This window comes from Cannabis sativa, chromosome 1 (assembly GCF_029168945.1).
Source record: "Cannabis sativa cultivar Pink pepper isolate KNU-18-1 chromosome 1, ASM2916894v1, whole genome shotgun sequence".
Classification (NCBI taxonomy): domain Eukaryota; kingdom Viridiplantae; phylum Streptophyta; class Magnoliopsida; order Rosales; family Cannabaceae; genus Cannabis; species Cannabis sativa.
Genome location: NC_083601.1, coordinates 19068722 through 19089534, shown reverse-complemented (window position 1 = coordinate 19089534; position 20813 = coordinate 19068722). Strand labels below are relative to the sequence as shown.

Genomic DNA, 20813 nt, shown 5'->3' with positions numbered 1-20813 from the left:
TAATTTCCTATATGTGTACAATAACAGGTAAGCATCTCTTCCTATATAACATAATTTCATTATATGTACTATAGTCTATTTGTTAAATGTACTATATGGAAACTGTTAAATACAATGTACCAATATGCCTAAATAATAGATTTTGTAACTTGTCAGTTTTGTTATATTTATAATTTCCCAAAAAGAAAATTAAAATAAGATTAAAATGCAATTAAAAACAATGTCAATTTCCCAAAATCGAGTAGGCTGTAGCAAACCAAGAACTCCAGTTACTGATTGGAACAAAAAAAACCGCCAAGTACAGCAGTTCACAAACAATTAATAAAATAAACAAGTAATAATAACAATAAAAATCACACATCTTGTTGTAAAATAGTCTCCCTTTGCTTCCAAGTAACCATATTTTCCTAAGATAATTTACTATTACAATACCATGACACCAAAGTTAGTTATACAGTATTGATTTTTAACATACAATGATGCCAACATATGTAATATAAAATATAGAAAAAATTATATTAAGATTTTATTGTAGTATAAAGGTTAAAGGGTAAATAGGCATCTGAGTGTAGATGCAGAAGGAACATGAAAACATACACTCAAAAGAATAAATAATAAGGATCTAACACAATTTTTTAAACTTATTTTTACCCCTTCTACATTTTTCCCCTATACCTAACATAGTCAAAATGTCCATAATTCTTGAAAGGACAATGCAACTAATGTTTTACTTGCAAACTAGAGTACTGACTAATGTCTTATTACACTTCCTCAAGTATGCACATTAAGCTTTGTTGGGGTTGCAAAATGGGACTTCTAAACCTTGTCCACTTGTATATTACTTTACAAAATACCTTTCTTTTGATAATATTTTATAAGATGAATTCTATCCTTATTAATTTCATAAGGTGTCAAAAATGTATGAAAATGTTGTTTTGTGTAGTACAAATATCTTTAAAAAATTTAAAACAGATATTTTCTTGAGTTATTGTTATCCGAATTTTTAATAGTACTCCTAATTTATCTGTGTTAAGTTTTTAGTTCAATAGACAGCTTGTTTGGTTTGATAATATCTCCTATTTCTATTAGGATATTTAAATTGTATGACATTATGCTCATTACCAATGAGTATAGTGCCTCTAAAATTGGTACAATACTTACAAATACTTGATGTTTTCATATTTTATCCCAAAAACAAGAAAGAAAGCCAAATCATTTCCATAATGATAAGATCACTAAAAGACCATCCAACCTAATATTATAGAACTCGTGAATTATATTTTTGTCATATTGCTCAAAAAATCTCTATTTATCCAATCCTCAAATATTCAAAATCCAACCAAATCAACTAACACATTCCAAAAATACCTAAATCAAAACCCCTAAATTACAGTGCATTCCACACTAAATCGAGATACCAAATCACATATTCATAAAAAAACTAAAACTCAAAACAAATTACAGTACATTCCACACTAGCAACCCAGCACATGCACGGGGGGAGACAGAGAGAAAGAAATGCAAACTCCATTCAACACAAAACCAAAGAGAGAGAGGGAGATAGAGAGAGAGAGAGAGAGAGAGAGAGAGAGAGAGAGAAAGAAATACCTCAACACAGAAATGCACACTCCCTTCAACACCTCACCGTCGACACCTGAGACAAAATAGAAGATATTAAGTACACGAAAATGGAAAAACACCACATTCCCTTGAAAAATGTATTTTTTTCTGTGAATAACGAAACGTATGTAAAGTAGAACGGACAAAGTGTAAAACCCACCGTCGACACCCCCCTGTAACAACTCCAACAATGGCAGACTTCGAGTAATGTACACCACAGTGAAAAAAAATGTACAGTATGGGTTTCACCACCTCAAACGAAAATGGAAAATGGAAAATGAAAAAGAAAATGGAAATGAAAGAACTTTGGTTTTGCCCTAGCAGAGCCGAAAATGGAAATGACAAAATGAAAAATAAAAAACAAAATAAAAATGAACAATGAAATGGAATAGTGGAGGAGGACGACGGTTGATAGGTTGATAGGATTTGATTGATGGATGCTACGGTTCACTTTTCCATATTTTATAAATTTAAATTTCAAAAAAAGTAACCGGTACCCATTTATTTAACCCTACATACCCCTACATAAACCCCTACATGAACCCCAGCCTTTGGATCAAAGTAACTGCCCATCCGACGGTTACAGTACATCACGGATTACAATCCGTGTCCGTACAGTGACAGGACAAAATCTAGTCCCTAAAAAATATAATATATAAAAAGTACTTATTTTTATGAATGATTTGCTTAGCATTTCTTCATTCTCCACTTATATTTACTACATAATTTATATTAATTTAAGTGATATATAGAGATATCATTATATTTTAAAGAATCAATATATCAATTTATCTATCTATCTACCTATATATATATAAAAGAAAAGTATGAGACAGTGACGTGACGGTTTAAAATCACTCAAAATAACTCTATCTATCTTCTCCTTAATTCTCTCATTTTAAATTAATAAAATAACATTCTAAATTCACTCAAAATACTTTATGTAATATCTAATATTTATTTTTAATAATTGATTAATTAACAAAAAAAAACATTATATGTACGAAACCGTCAAAACTATGGTATAACACTATAATTCTTTTTTTTCAACCCAAAAAAAAATTATTTTTTAAAACTCAAAAAATCTCAACCAAATATGATATTTATATATATGTAACAAAAAACTATTTTTCAAGACTCTACCAAATTTCAACCGAATATAATATATATAAAGGAGTTTTTTAATATCTATAAATTTATTTTTTAAAATATTAAGAAAAAGATCACATAAAAAATTAGACTATATATATTTGTTAATTTATTTTTAATCTATTTATCACTAATCTATATTTATCACTAAAATTTCTTTAATAGTATTATTTGTTCTCTTTAATACTCTCATTTTTTTTTTATTTTTATTAGCCTCATAAATATTAAATAATATAAAATATATATCTTTATTTATTTTTTTTCTTTAATTCTCTTATTTTTTTTTAATATTTTATTAAAGTATAAATTTATTTTACTAATTATTCTTCAAAAATAAACTATATATATTTGATAGTTTACCTGCATAGCTTATTATATATATAGAAAGTGATATAATAATCCTAAACCACATAATACTTCTTAATAATGATACGTCTCAGCCTCTTTCTTGATCGCTTCTGTGTTTCGTTCGGTTGACTTGGATGTGAGATACGGATAGAGAATCTCAGCATAATCCATTGGAATGCCTCTGCAGTTGTACGCCCAACACCTAACAGAACCTATTTTGAGTATTTCACCATGGCTGCCGACAATATGCAGCTTCCCACAGCAGAAGAAATAGTTAATAATATGTATTCTATATTTTTTTTAGTAATTAATATGTATTCTATATATTTTCTTCCAGTGATATTATTTTTACAGATTAACAATAAATTTTTTTTGTAAGGAGATTAACAATAAATTTTGATTCTCGATTCAAATGCTATTTTTTAATTCTATTTTCATATATTCAAAAATTTTATTCCATAAACGTTCTACTAAAATTTTTCAATCAAAGAAACGAAAAGGAAAACTTTAATTTTTGTATGAAAAATCAAACTCTCAATCCCAATAATCAATAGAAACAACATCAAATTTTAAGTTCTCAAAATGTATAAAAATAATTAAATAATAATAATAATAAAAAAAAACAGATCTCATTAACACAAACTCAAACATTAGAGCCCCAGTAAAACACTAAAACTCAAACATTAAAAACACACACAATAAAATTCGAACCCGGAACTTAACACACATCAGAATAAAAATTAAACCATAAATAAGGATTTATGTTTCTATTTTTCGAATTTCGGTATTTATTAGCAATAAATTTAATATTTTCAGTATTTATGTTTCAAATTTTTTAATGATAAAGTTAAAATTTTAATATAATTTTTATAAAGTAATTATTATTAATGAAAATACACAATTTATTTTTTATATATAATTTAAAATAATTTATATATCCGCCGCAAAGCTTGGGATGTTTACTAGTATCATCAATATATATATATATATATATACTAGGTGATTGTTACGTGCCAAGCCACGTAGTGTTAGTTTTATTTAATATTTTAGTTTTTTATTTTAATTAATAATTAAAATAGTATAATTATTTGAACGATTTGTTTTATAAAAATAAAATATGTGTCAGTATATTTAGTAAGTAAAACATAATTGTGTTATAATAATGTATGTTATTAATAGTAAAATGTACATTAATCTTCTAATTGAAAAAAGTTCTATTATCTCATTTCATATCTAATAATAGCTACACAACTATATATTTATAGACTTTCACATTCTTTGCAAATTACTAATAAGCACCAATAATATTTTCATATTCTAATATTTTTCAACCTTCTCCTCTTGGTGGTAAAATTAAAAATAAAATTAAAAATAAACACAAACATATAAGGTAAATACTAATTACAGCCCATTTCATCTTTTTTTTTTATTATTTTTTTAAGCCCAAGCCCAAAAATCTCTAAGCCAACACAATCAATCTTCTTTTATATTATCTTTTCTAGATATTTTATTTATATTTTTCTTTTTTAAAAAATAAATAAAAAAATTATTAATATTCTCCCAAGATAGGTTTGTTAGAGAGATATGTGGCTAACATGATTTTTTTAATTTAAAAAGAGATTATTAATATTTAAAAGATTGTTTATTTAAAAGATTGTTTAATTTTTTGATTTAATTATTGGGTTTATTTTTTAACGGGAGATCAAACCTAATCGTTAAATTTAACAGAATATTCTTTTATTTTTAAGTATATTCTGTTAAACCAAGAAATGCCGTTAGATAGGCACTTTTAATATATAAAGATATAAAGGAGAAGTATAAGACGGTGACATCTATCTAATTTCTCCTTAATTCTCTCACTTTTTAATTTTTTTTAATAGGTTTATAAATATTAATTATCTAAAATAATAATAATAAAAATCTCTAAAAATAATTAAGTAATTCATTTATATTTTTTCCTATATTATTTAAAAAAAACCATCCTACGTGGAATTTTTAATTTAATTTTTTAGTTAAAAAAAAAAAGAAAAAACCTAACGAAAATACATTAAAAATAAATAACTAAAACATATTTTTTTTTCTTTTTAATGTATTTTTGTAACTCTTTTCTTTTTCCTTATATAACCCTAAATTTAAAATTAATTTCATATCTTCTTTTTTTCTTTCTCTCAATGCATTTTTTTCTTTATTTTTGTTTTTAATGCCAATTCTCCATCTTTCTCAAATTAATTTTTTTTTTCCTTTTTTTTTTTTGTGTTAAAGAGTTTAACTAACTATTAATTCTTTACAAATAATGAGCAATAACAGTAACATCAATGAACAACATCAAGATATCGATTTTCTATTGGTATTTATTTTCTTTATATTTTATAATATATTTTTAGATATATTACAACCTTTTTTTGTGTGTTAAAGAGTTTAAGCAACTTTTAATTCTTGACGGATAATGAACAGTAGCAGTGACATTAATGAGCAACATCAAAACATCAATTTTCTATAGGTATTTCTTTTCTCTATATTTTATAATATATTTTTTTGTATATTACAAATTATTGTCAATATTCTCTTTATTTTTTTTTTCTATTTTATATATATATAGATTCTCAATTTTTCTCTCACTCATCAAAATATTTCTCAATAAGTTGGAGAAATATAATTTTTTTTATAATCGACCACTTTACCGTTGTCGATAACTTCGAATTATTTATGATTTATTCATTAGTAAGAATTATTTAAATTTAAATGATATATATTTTACATAATAAAATTAAAATATATGTTAACATAATCAATTATATATAATAATATGTTGCTGTGTTTAATTTTAATTAGATCACGAAAAATAATAATTAATCATACTAAATTCAAAAATATATTCTATTTAATTTACATATAACTGTAATTTTTTTAACCACATATTTGAGAGTTAAACTTTTTTTGTAATATTTTAATAAATTTATTATTAATAATAACAAAGATCTCTTAATCTTAAGTGTTTTCTTTATAAATTTTTCATTTTTTAATCTTTTCTTCCCTATAAAGTTTTAACACTATCTCTTATTAATCTTGTTTTTATGGATATGACATTGTAGTGTTTAATTTTTTTGTTTTAACTTTTAATCTTTTCATTTATATTAGCACTTCATTATATTATTTATTTGTATTATTATGTATTGATTAAATCTATCGGGGATAATAATGGCGACGACTACAAGTGGAATATGGTGATGACAACTGGTGAAATACAATAATTGACAACGACTTTAAATAATTGAGATATAATTCATAATATTGATTGCAGGAAAGAGTGTTTACTTAAATAATAATAATAATAATAATAATAATAATAATAATAATAATAATAATAATAATACTCTAATTTTTCTCTATACTATCCTATTTATTTTATGTTATATTAATACTTTTTTAATAGAGAAATTTAAAATTCTATGTATACATTATTCATATAAATTTTAAATTTTTTAATAAATCAAAATAAAATTTTATTTTTAATAAATAATTCGATAGTATAATTTTAATATTATTATATATTAGATTAATTTTTTAAGTTATTATTTATTAATTTCTTAAGTAATTTTTTTTAAAATTATTATACTAAAATAAAATTAAAATAGCCGCGCGAAGAACGACTATATTGCCTAGTATATATATAAAGGAGAAGTATGAGGCGGTGACACGGCACTTTAAAAACACTCAAATTAACTCTATCTATTCTCTCATTTAAAGTAATAAAATAATACTCTAAAATCACTTTTTATTTAATTTATATTTTTAATAAACTACATTTAAAAATAGTAGTTCTTTCTTACAGATTTTTAGTTTGAAGATTTAATAAGGTTTTTAAATTAAATTTACACAAAAATATCTAAAATATCTATATTAATAATTAATATATTCTAAAATTCAAATTCAAATATAAATGTTAAATGTTATTTGATCATATATACAATAAATTAATCTATTGAATATATATATATATATATGAGTGACTATTTAATGGTTACATTTTTATTGTAACTATCATGGTTACATTATTCTTTTACCTATAATAGCAGGTTACCAATAGGTAAAACTTCTTTTTTTTAGAATCAATTAATTATAATTAATTATATTTTCAAAATAATTAATTGAATATTTAACAAGACCTTTTAACAATTAATAATATTTAAAAAAAATCTAATTTTAACAGTTAAGCCATTTAATTATAATATTTACAATAAAACTTTATTTTTTTTTTTACAAAAATTAGATTTTTTTTACATAAATTAGAACTCTCTTCTTGTATAATAAATTTGTAAATAATTAATTATTTTTAAATGATATTAAATTATTTTTTTATAACTAGAAGAACTAAGTATGTGTTTTTCTATTCGAGTTTGAGGTTGCTTCATTTTTTGGAGCAGCTTGACTTTGTTTCTTGAGTAAATGACTCCTTATCAAAAAAAAAAAAAGATGGAGGAGTTTAGCCATTTTTTTTAGAAAATACATTCAACCTATTTCACTTTTTAATTTTTAAATATATATTTAAATAAAAAAAAAACTAAATAATTAAGTGTAATAATTTTAAATTAAAGTTATAAGTATAATAAAAATTTTAATTATGAAATTATATGTGTACAATTTTAAATTATAAAGAGTTGCTATAAAATTTTAGTAATTTTAAGATAAAAAAAACTGCTAAAAGATCCTTATTAAATAATAAATTATGAAAAATTAATTAATAATTATAATTAATTTAATTTTAAAATATAATTAATCTTCATTAAAGTTTTATAAGGAAATAAATTATTAAGTGACTATTCGGTTATAAGTTAATTATTATTTATTTTTATTTAATTTCCAAATTAATCATAACCATTCAATAATAATCTAATGGCTAAAAAAATGTAACCATGATGGTTTGTAACTATTAGAACCTTCTCCATATATATATATATAAAGATATATTTATATATTTATGTAAATAGACTAGTCTCGTGGAATAGTATGATACTAACTAATTGATTTTATTAGTTCTTCTATTTTTTTGGTATATAATTTTATTTTATTTTATTAAAAAAAGTTAAATCAATAATCAATAATAATATATAATTAGATAATTTGATTTTGTACTAAAAAAAATCTATTTCAAAATTTTTATACATTAAAATTATTATTTTAAGTTAATTTGTATTAATGAAACTTTCTTTTCTTTTTTATTATATTAAAGTTTTATTTTTATTTAAATTCGCCGCACGAACGGCGGCTAAGTTATCTAGTATAAAAATAAAAGTAAAAATCAAAATAGATAAAATAAAGTAATACAATATAATTTTCTCATTATCCCTAATAAAGCTATACATTCGGGTAGCACGGCTCGATCTAACCCGTTTTTATAAAAGCCCACTTTCTTTATGTGAGCCCAGCCTGGCTCATATTTCAAAGTCTAGCCCAGCCCATAGACACATATTATTTGTGTTGGGCCAAACCCATACCAGACCTAAACGGGCTAGCCTATTTTTTATGAAATGACTTACTTGTATTTATCAAATGGGCCTAAACTGGCCTATAGAAAATTGTCAATTTTTTTTTTTACTCTTCAAATTAGTTTCTATATTTTAAAGCACAAATAGATTATTTCAATTAAAATTAGCTTTAAAATTGCAAAAAAAAAAAAAAAAAAAACTACAATTACATGTTTAATAATCAAATTAATATTACCATAATTGTGGTTCATTACTAAATTTTCACATAAAGTTGTACATAATGTTCAACATAATCTCTTTCAGCGAAAAAAAAATATTTAACATAATCTCAATAAGAAAAATTATATTCGTGTCATATTTTTATATGAAAGAGTAGATGAATTACTAAACAAAAATACATTTAAATAAAGTACTTTTATATGAAAGAGTAAATGAATTACTAAATAAAAAAAATTATTTTATGGATTTGAATTTGTGTTTTATGTCGTGCTTCCGTGCTAAAAAATTTGTATTTTCGTGTCATGCTTCCGTGCTAAGAAATTTGTGTTTTCGTGTAGTGCTTTTCGTGGCGTACCGTGTTTAAGCCCATATTATTTGTGTCGTGCTTAGACTCATGTTTATTCATGTTGTTTTGGGCCTAAGCCCATATTCTTTGGTGTCATGCAGTACTCGTGTCACTCGTGCTCGTACCGATTTCGTGTCGTGCCAAAAAGCCCGACCCAAATGTACAACTTTAATCCCTGGTAATGAAATTTTAGGGCAAAAACTTTCAAATTTTGGTTCGTTTTGCTCTTTCAAATTCTGTCTATTTTGGTTACTTGTATAAGTGACATGTTTTCATTAATCCATATTGTTGACTTAGTTTTTAGTCAACAACTTGTTAGAAAATTAAATAACTCAAATACAAATTTGTATATAATCTAGAATATGACAATTTGATTTTGATAGTGTAACACTATCAACTAAGTCTTCTTATGTAGGTTTCTAAATCAAATCAATCTTATCTATGTGATTATCAAAAGTATACAATTGATGACATAATATGTATTTATAGAGTTAGGGAGGGGACTTAGCTACATAACCTTAGTTGAACTGGGTCTGCTCATCAAAGGCTTTAGTTAATTAGAAAAACTAATACTTCTGCTTCAACTAGACTCTATACACACATATGATAAATCTATTAATTACTAATCACTAACAATATGGGCTAACACACCAAAGAACTATCCAATCAATTCAAGTTTTAATAAAACCAATAAAGGTCAATGTAAGCTCATATAAAAAGTCTAACATTCTCCCACTTGGGCTACATGAATTTTAATACATATATATTAGGGATTATTTCACAAAAAACATAAAAACAACAAAAAAATTACAAAAATACTGTTTCACAGAATTTTAAACATTTTTACGATTTTTTTGATTTTATTTACAGAAAATACGGTCTTTTTATGTTGTAATCTTGTTAATTTGTTGTTGATTTTTCGTTATCTGTATGTTATTTTTTGTTGTTATTTTGATGTTATTTTCATGTTACTTTTATGTAGTTTTCTTGTTGATTTTATGTTGTTTTCGTGTTATTTTTTAGAAAACCGTAAAAATATAATTATTTTACAAAAAAAATAGTGTCTTATGTAATTATTCCTATATATTATATAACAAAATAGTTTTGTTTGAAAACGACTCATGGGTCGAACAATAGTAAAATATTTGTGACCACTTTAAAAATGATAGTTCTTTGATAGCATCTCAATATACCAGTCAAATTTAACTTTTGATATTAAACTATGACAATAATATTATTTTTAAATCAACAAAAGACATTCATAATCACAAATACCAAAGTATTAAATTGACATGGTCAATAAGTCCAGTAGTGTGATAAAAAATTATGTTCAACATGTAATCAATAAAATAACATGATTTCCTTATCAATCTTCAATTTCACTGATATTGTGATGCTTAATAAACAGGGCTGGTCATAAGGTATACTAAGGCGAAATCAAATTTTGGGCCCTATATGGTGGCGTTTGGTAACACTTTTGTTTTTTAATTTTAAAAATAAAAAAATGAAAGTAGATTTTTTGTTTTTAAAATTTTGTTTTTAAAAAACAAAAATGTATTTTATAACTACTTTTGTTTTTAAATTTTAAAAACAAAAAACAAAAGTATGTTGTGTAACCACTTTTGTTTTATAATTTTAAAAAGAGAAAATAAAAGTGTGTTCTGTAACTATTTTTATTTTTTTAATTTTAAAAACAAAAAACACAAATTTTGATTTTTTTTCTCTTTTTAAATAAAAAATTATGAATATAATTTATTTTTATTTTTAAACAAATGTATAAAAATTATAAAAAAATCAAATAAAAAATACTCATCAACATCTTAAAAAAATTCAAGTAAATTAAAATCACGAAACTCATTATCTATAACACAAAACCGATGAAGTCATAATAAAATATGAACTAATAATTGTTGAAGAAAACTATTAAAAAAGTTCTAATTGTTAATAATCTTCACTCATTATCTTCATCGTCGATTTGCTCTCCATATATGATCAGTAATTTCATCACGTACATTAGCCATTTTACGAAGTTGATCTCTTGAAATGCTAAACTCAAAATATCATTCAAAGTTTCGTGAGTGCTTTGTATAGTAGCATCTTGTACTTCAGGAATGTCTTCATCTCCGTCAAAATATACGTCTTTTTCTGCATTTGTCCTTATAAAATTATGAATTCCACAACAGGCAATCACAATGTACTTCTGTATTTTTAGATCATAGGAAGGCATTTGCTTTAAAATAGGAAAGCGAGCCTTCAATACGCTAAAGCACCGCTCGATGACATTTCTCAAAGACGAATGTCGATAATTGAACAACTCCCTTTTTCAAGAAGGATTACGATCTGTATATTAATTCAAATGATATCTTTCTCCTCGATATGGGGAAAGAAAACTAGGTATGTTTGTATATCCAGAATCAACAAGATAATATTTTCCTAAACAATGTTAATTGATATTAATTTTTCATATAAATATTAAGACAAAATAATGTCAATAAACATAATAAGTTTGATAACACTTACCATTGGGTGGAGCTGGGAATTCATAATCTGGGTTTGTGACACATTCTGAAAGAATTCGTGCATCATTAGTTGATCTTTCCCATCCCGCTACAACACATGTGAACTTCATGTCAAATGAACATATACACATGACGTTTTGAGTTGTATCCACCTTCCGACCTCGATATGATATTTGTTTATTAATGGGGACATGAGCAGAGATATGGGTCCCATCTATAGCTCCTACACAATTCTGAAAATAAAAAACAAATTAATGGCTTTTGTTCTTTCTTTATTTATTAAATTTTAAAATAATAATAAAAAAATAGTATAAATTTTTTTACCTTGAAAAATGGATAATATTTTGGATTGAATCGAATTTCTGAAGGAACTACATTAAACAAAGGTGGAGTATTAACTCTTTGGATAAACGACATACCGCCTTCAAAACTTTCCTAAAGTATTCAGATGTAGTTGAGGTGGAGTGTTGAAATTGTTCAGCAACTACACGATGTCGTTCATTATGTCCAATGACAAATAAGAGCACAGCAACTTGCTCCTCAACAGAAAGATAGCGAGAGTTCTTCAATAAATTTTTTTCTTTTAGAACACCACAAAATAGTTTGAAGACGTCCTTATCCATTCTGAATAAATCATAACACCTACTATCGTGACCATGCAACACTTCCATTACATACTCATGTCCTGAAAGGGCCGAATTTCTACACGGTTCCTTAGTTAGATATAATTGATTGTACTCCACGCAAGCAAATAAAATTAATAACTCTCCAAACTCACCGTCTGAATCGTCAAGAAGTAAATTATTTTTGTTGAATGGTGCCCCAATTGTAGACATTATCCTGGAGACATTTGGAGACAAAATATATAATAAAAAATAATAATAACATTGTAGATAAAAGGAGATAGCTAAAATAAATTACTAACAAGTCATTCATACAAACAAAGTCATGCTTACAAATAAAGTCATGCTTACAAACAAAGTCATACAAACAAATTCATGCTTACAAACAAAGTCATACAAACAAAGTCATACAAACTAAGTCATTCATAAATCCCAACAATTATAAAGTGTAAAGGTTAAACAAAGTGAAAAAATCACTTCAAATAGTTCAACAAATCAATTCTTCTATGTTCTGGCATCTTTAGAAACAATGCTCTAGACACCTCGCTCTCCAATTTCTCAATAGCCTTTGCATATACTTCTCCACTAATTCCATCAATTTGATTGAGAGCTTCGATACACTCATCCAATAAGTGATGTTTTGTCGATGTCATTGAATTCTCATACACTTCCATCTTTCGCTTTGCGGTTTCATTATACACTGTTAATGTTTCTGCTAATGCGAGTGAGAACTTTGCTTTTTTTGTCGATCGAGAACTCGTAGTGGAAGTTGATTTACCTCTGCTTTTGCTACCATCCTCATCAAAACTACTTTCTTGATTCCTAATAGATGGACTCTTTGACATAGCATCATCATCATCATTATCAAGATTTATGGAAGGACTCCGAGTTGAAGGATGAGCATTGGAACCAGTTGCAGTGGTATCACCGAAAATAACGCATAACTTTCCACAAAGTACACAACCCTTTTTTCTAAATCTTTTAGCTGACTTGTTAAACTACATAAAATAAAATAATAATGATAAATATACCAACACCTATTAAAAATCAAGTAAGTTTTCATTTGAGAATATTTTTTACCCGAATAAGCCTATCCCACACTTCATCTGGCGCAGTAACTTGTCCAGTCACTACACTAAATCCTATGCTAGTCTCTTTCAGTAAAGACTTGAAATCCTTGTGCTTTTGTCTTAACAAATTGTATTTGTTCCTTAATTGTGTATCAGTGTAACTTCTCTTCGCTTGTGCATAAAGCTCCTCCTTTATACGCTTCCATGATTGCTTTGTAAAGGTTGTAGTATTCCTATTTCCCTTCAAAACTTCTTCTTCCATAAGTTCAATAAAAATTTCTTCATGTTTTTCAGGCCAAACAGAAGCTTCGCTATTATCAATAATAATCACCTCACTATCTGTACCTGTCATCTATTCAATCTACATGTAATTATAAAACTAATTCTAAAACTTATGTAAAAAAAACAATAAAATTAATTTAAAACTTACAAACTAATGCAAACTAATGAAGCATAATCAAGTGTTGGCAACAAGTGTTGGATGTCAATATTTAAAGCTCACTAACACATTCAAGCATAAACTAATCCAATCCAATCCCATTCCAACAAAGTAACAATAAAATTAAGAAAAAAAAAATACAATCATTGTCTTGTCTCTAACAAAATAAAAATCTGCACAATGATTTTCTCAATATAAGAATCATTTATCAATAAAATGGGCATGTGCAATTTCAAGGAAGCAAAGAATGAGGACAAACTTAAGCACTAAAATAATACTGCTCATTTGTCTTCATGACCAAGTATGGGGATATGCTGAATTTAAGTAATGTAAGGAATAAGGAGGTTGTACTATGATACTACTACAATTAATTAAGATTTATAAAAAGCATAACCAATTAAATTTTAGTATGTTTTCTCTCAAAGTTTCAATGTGGCAATATAGGTAGCATCCCTTGCAAGAACTATTTGATTTTATAAAGTTGTTTATAATAAGAACGTTCCATAAATTAAAGAGTGCCCGCCTTTGCTTGTGCCTTGTGTTTTGTTAGTTCACTATCATGTAGAGTACTAATCAAATATGTACACTTTAGACTCTACAGCCTAACTCAAAAATTGCATATTAAACATTCATCGGTCTGAATTCATCCAAGTTATAATTACAGGAATAAAATTAATTGAATACAACAAATATTATATTTGTAAAAGTAATGCACCAATAAACTAATGGTAAGTATGGATTTTCTTATTCCAACATAAAAGACAATACTGTAAGTAGATAATCTAACCAAACACCCACCAAGAATCAGATTTGTTTCCATTGCCTTGCCTATGCTCCCCCCAAAGAGGATCGGGCCAACTCGGCATTGCAAGAACACAAGGTACACACATTTTATTATTATGCAAAGCTTCATATTGTGCAGTAAAAACAACCAATATGGGGCACTCGAAACCATTTCCATGAAGACAGATATTTTTCATGCCAGTTATCATATATTTTATTTCCCTAATACTAAAATATTACAATCATGGTATTGTCTTTATCTAGCAGAGTATAACAAGATGAAATTAAAGTTACTGCTGAAAAAAAATAGAATTGCAGAATTGTTGAGATATGAAAAATCTTCTGCACATTGCAGAATTGTAAAATAAAACAAGATAATAAAATGGACTAATCAAAGCTCAAAAGTCATTCCACTAACATCTAAATGCTAGAAATCCAAATAACATAAGTATAGCAACAACCACTTTTCTCAGCCCTAAAAAATCCAAACCCGAAATCCCATTGAACCTAGAGAAATAACATCAAACCCAGAAAAGGGCAATCCAAAATCACCATGCCTAGATCAAATTTCAGTCTAATTCAAACGACCCAGAAGCACCAAGACCCACCTGCTCCATTTCAAGGCATTCGAGGGCTTTCTGGTGAGCCCAAGTCTCGATTGTAAGATCAGGCTTGACATTGAGATATCAAACTCAAAACTAATTTGAAAGATTACATCCAAAAACCTAATAAAAGCTAAGAACAAATTTTCTCAAACAAAAACCCTAAAATTAAAATAAAATACAAGAGAAAATCATACCTGTAATAGCAAAAAAAATATTTCTCTCTAAGAAACAACTTTCATTGTCATTCTCTTCTCATTTTTCATTTTCGGATCTGAGAATGAAGGAATAACAAAAAAAATCTGAGAAATATGGAGAGAGGGAGAGAGAGAGAGAGAGAGAGAGAGAGAGAGGGAGAGAGAGAGGGGAAAGATATAAAGAGAGAGAGGAACATAGAGCCAAATAAATATACAGTGAGGAAGAGATTTACCTGTAATAGTGAAGTTGAAGCCATGGAAATGAAACTCCGCTGATGAAGGTGACTGTAACGAGAGAGAGAGAAAACCAAAAGTGATAAAAGTGTTTTTAAAAAATTTTAAAATCATCTAAAATTTGTTTTTAAAATTCAATCTATTCTGTTTTTTAATTTTAAAAATAAAAAGTAAATTTAAGTTACCGAACACAATTTTCATTGGTGTTTTCAAAATTTTAATTTTTTAAAAAAAAAACTATTTTTAAAATGGTTACCAAACATACCCATAGTTTAACTATAGTTCTAGTGCTTAGTGTAATGGTAAAGTTTTTAAAAACTCTTAAGAGCTCCAAGGTTCAACCCCTCATAACTACACATTAAATATTATTTTAAAAAAATAAAAAATAGATGTTAGGAATTGATCCCATGATCTCTTAGTTTAAAGTAAGACTCTTTACCACTACACCAAATAATTTTTGTTATATTTTCTTCTTATTAAATATTTTATCTATATATTAATTTCTTTTTCACAATGTCGGGGCCCTGAGCGTTCGGGGGCCCGGGGCACACGCCTAGCCCACCTACCCTCAAGGCTGACCCTGTAAATAAATGAGTCAGTTTAATAAATAAGTTAGTACCACTAAACATGCTTAAAAAATTAAGGCAACAAAATATCACCGTCATTAAGCAATTAAACTTAAAGGATAATAATCACAACAAGATATGAACTACATGCTTTCAATTCAATTATTCTCGAGAATATAAAGAAAAACACAATTGAAACCATAAACATCCAATAATAGAAAAATTATTAGCCCACAAAACAAACCAAGTAGTTCATAACATTAATAAGAAAATTACATATAAATGTAATCTCAAATAATATAACAAGAAATTTCCACTAACCCAAAGAAACAAAAGATTATAAAATGTCCATATCAACAACATGCTTATTAAACAACACGACGCTTAATAATTTGGTTAGAGGATCTGCTAACATCAACTTGGTCTTGCAATAATTCTATCATAATGTCTCCTTTCTTGGCCAAGTCTGTAACAATGAGATACTTTATTTCCATATGTTTGGAAGCACTACTAATTTCATTATTCTTTGAAAAGAAAATAATAGTATTATTATCACAATATATTAATATAGAAGAGGAAATAGAATCAACTAGTCGTATCTCTAAAATCAAATTCTTTAACCACAAAGCTTGTAAACATGCCCCATAATATGGGACAAACTCAACATACATAGTAGATGATGTGATTAAAGTTTGTTTAATACTTTTCTAAAAAATAGCTGCACCAACCAAAGTAAAAAATATAGCCATAATTTGATTTTAAATCATTTACACAACCACCAAAATCTAAATATAAATAACCAACAACTCGAAGATTGTCGACATGCTATACACAAGCATAAAACTCTTCGTTCTTTGCAAATATCTCATGACTTTCTTGGCTACAATCCAATGATCATGGTCAGGATCAGATAAATATCTCCCAAGAACATTGACTACGAAAACAATGTCAGGTTGAGTGTAAACCTGAGCATACATCATACTCCCTACTACAGTTGTATATGGGATATTTTTCATTGCTTCTCTTTCCAAGTTATTCTTAGGACATTGTTGCTTAGTAAACTTGTCCCCTTTCAAAATAGGAACAGAACCAGCCTTACACAAATTTATGGTGAACTGTTTGAGCACACGATTAATGTAAGCTTCTTGAGATAAGCTAAGAACTTTTCCATTCCTGTCACGATGAATCTTAATCCCCAAAACAAAAGATGCCTCTCCAAGATCCTTCATATCAAAGTTAATAGATAGAAAATTTTTGATCTCATTTAGTAATGACAAATCACTACTCACAAGTAAAATGTCTTCCACATAAAGAACAAAAAAAATATAGCGACTCCCACTGATCTTCATATAAATACATTAGTCAAACGTGTTCTCTATGAAATCAAATGATGTCACAACCTTATCAAACTTCAAGTACCGCTGGTGAGATACCTATTTGAGACCATAAATGGATCATTTCAATTTACAAACCAGTAGCCTTCAAGTTGAGACATATAGACTTGCTCACTCTGCATCTCTTTATCAAAATGCGCTACTAAAGCGATAATAATTCTAAATGAATCTTTAGTAGAAATAGGTTAGAAAGTGTTAGTATAATCAATACATTCTCTTTGAGTAAAGCCTTTTACCACTAAATGTGCTTTATACCTTTCAATATGTCCCTTAATCCTTTTTAGTTATTAAAATCCACTTGCAACCTATTGGTTTAAAACCTTCATATAATAGAACTAACTCCCATATATAATTTTTCTTCATAAACTCAATCTCATCATCTATAGCTTCTATCCATGTAAAGATTGTGGACTTTGAAGTGCTTCACTATAAGGGCAAGATCCACAAAATGACCAATATCATATTTTCCTTCTCCAAGATAACCAAAATTATCATCACACCTTGTTGACTTCTTTTGTCTTTGAGATCTCCTTAGAGGAGGTACTTCTGGAATAGCCTCTATTTTTTTTTATCATTATTTTGAATGACATCTTAAACAACTGAAATTTTTTCGATAACATGACCCTCATCAAATAATAGGCCCTTCATTATCTTCGATATCAGGAGCAATATATTTATCAGCATTGGGAGCATTATCAAGTGGAGTAGGAATAAAACTACTATTATTATCATCTCTTGAAAAAGACGTAAGAATGAAGCTGTTTGGAGTAGACTTACTCTCCCCAAACACTGATTTATCTTGTGGCAAATGGTCAATAGGCAGCTGCTCACGAGGGATAAATTTATGAGATTCCATATTTATTTAAAATCCAATTCTTGCCCAATATGCCATACAGAAAATGAAAGTCACGAGCATCTTTTTTTCGCTTGCGAGTTTTCGAAAAGAATCACTACTCTTGTGCTTGATTGGCTGGGATTTACTGCGTGGCCGATTGTGTCTAAGTGGTGGCCGACTTGGATTGCTGAAAGGAAGCCAAATTAGTTCAAGAAAATTCTTTTTACCTTTTTTGCAGCTATTGTGTATAGCATTTGGAGGAATAGAAGTAGATGTGTACATGATAATTACTCATATATTGTCTTAAATGTTCTTAAAGAGATAAAATTTGTTGTCAAATACAAGTTGTATAGATTATACACAGGAAAATTAAGTCACAATGAGTTGAGGACAATTGCTCATTTGACTAGATAGTTTTTTTTGGGTTGTGGCTGGATTGTTTGGGCTGATTGTGGTAGCTTTTGGAATTTGTAATTGGCTTGTTGATTAATGAATTTTTTTCTTTGACAAAAAAAATAACAAAACTCATCAATAAAATCCTTTTTTGATTCAGTTTTTGTTTTCTCTCTTTCAGCTTTGTCGTTTAACAGAATTATATATATTTTAATTTAATAATTATTATAAAATTTCACATTAACTCATAGTAGTAGTAGTGCTCCACAGCACTTAAAAGAAAAAAAAAAGTATTTATATGTTTTATTTAACGTACATCGAAGAAATGAATGGTATCTTTAGTATCACCTCCTACACTAATGTATCTAATTTTATTTTTCTTTTTGAAAGGGGGGGGGGTGTTATATTAAGAAAGAGAACTAATACAGAGTCCAGAGAAATAGGCAAGTTTGCTAAATAAGCATCACTTGCAGAGGTCCCTACTATACTTAGTGATGACATGATAAATTTTTTAACCAATTACATGTGTTTAAATTGTATTTTAAATTATGATCATAAATTCATAATATTTTAGTTTGAATGTCTCTGCAATCCATCGATCGCTTAAGTCTTATATTCATTTCTTATTTATTTTTCCATCATTGCCTAATTAAATCTTGTCTTTTGACATAATTTTTTAGTTTTTTTATTTTTCTGGTTCGATTCTTGTTGGGTTCTTGTTAGTTTTTTTTGTTTATGTGGGGCGCTTTGGCATGGATTGTGTAGCTCGAAATCATCATGGTGCCATGGTAGAAGCATTCAAGAAGGGGAAGATTGGTTGTGTTCAACTCGAAATTGTTGAGATAATAGGCATTAAAGAAGTTTTGAGTTGGATTGCAACTCATTCGTGGAATAGAGTCATGTTGGAAATAGATAGCTTGGTGTGTGTCCAAGCGATTCAGAGCGGTATTTTTATGCCTTCACAGTTTGGTCTTATTGTTCAAGATGTTCGAAATTAGCTTTTGGCTTTATCTTTTGGTGATTTGTGTTTTGTAAAACGATCTGCAAATAAGTTGCTCATTGCTTGGCAAGAGACACTTGTTTCTCTACAGGTCGTGTGTTTCAGTAAGAGGACTGTTCCTTTGAGGTGCGTTCTATTGTTTTGAACAAATTTATTAATTAATAAATCTTATAATTTTTATTAAAAAAAATTATATTTTAAATTCGTTCAAAAAAAAAAATTGTATTTTAAATAATATTACCTGAGTTTAATATTTTTGTGCATACACCTTAAATGTATTTCTTCTTTTAATAAATTTTGTTTTGTATTTAGCGAGGGAATACGCCCACAACTTTGTAACTTTAACATAAACTAGTAAGATGGCACATGCAAGGTATGTGCTCTCATTTTCATATATTTTCAAAATAAATTTAATTGACCATAAATTTTATTAATAATTGAATTGTCATGTTGTTTTTCTTTTTAGATTACTATGTGTTTATTATGTTTACTCATTTTTAATCTTTGAAAAAAAAAACACATATACACTATTTTAATTGAATTAAATATGATTCTATATAAATAAAATAAAATACTTTTTTCTTTCTTAACTAATACAACAAAATATTTATTAATTATGTTGCATTTTTTATTACAAGTAATAATAATAATAATTACAAACACTATAAAATCATATAACTTCATAATATATAGAGCATTGTTATTGAGCATCAATGATACTCAATACCTTTTATAGATAGCGCCTTACGATTGGTTAACGATATTTTCTAAAAATTAATTTTTTAAGTTATGTGGAATCTAATACTTAATTACACTAATAACATATGACAACGAAGAGAGTATGCACGAATAGTGCATTTTAGCGATTCTCTAATATATAATATCCCAATACAAAATGTGATTAATTTTTAATAATACTGTTAATATTTTTTAATATTGAAAACTACACACTAATTCTTAAAAAAAAAATAAAAAGCTTAAGAGAGAGAA

At 26.8% G+C, this 20813-nt stretch overlaps 1 protein-coding gene across 1 annotated transcript; it reads right to left on the bottom strand.

Annotated features, from left to right (window-relative positions):
- Window positions 1-11792: 11792 nt before the first annotated feature.
- LOC115717751 (L10-interacting MYB domain-containing protein-like) lies at window positions 11793-15841 on the bottom strand. Its single transcript, XM_061105184.1, has 4 exons — window positions 15635-15841; window positions 15402-15478; window positions 13391-13732; window positions 11793-13308 (listed from the first exon to the last, which is right to left on the bottom strand). Exons 3-4 carry the CDS (start codon window positions 13730-13732, stop codon window positions 12784-12786), a joined length of 867 nt encoding a protein of 288 aa, XP_060961167.1. The 5' UTR covers window positions 15402-15478; window positions 15635-15841; the 3' UTR covers window positions 11793-12783.
- Window positions 15842-20813: the final 4972 nt, after the last annotated feature.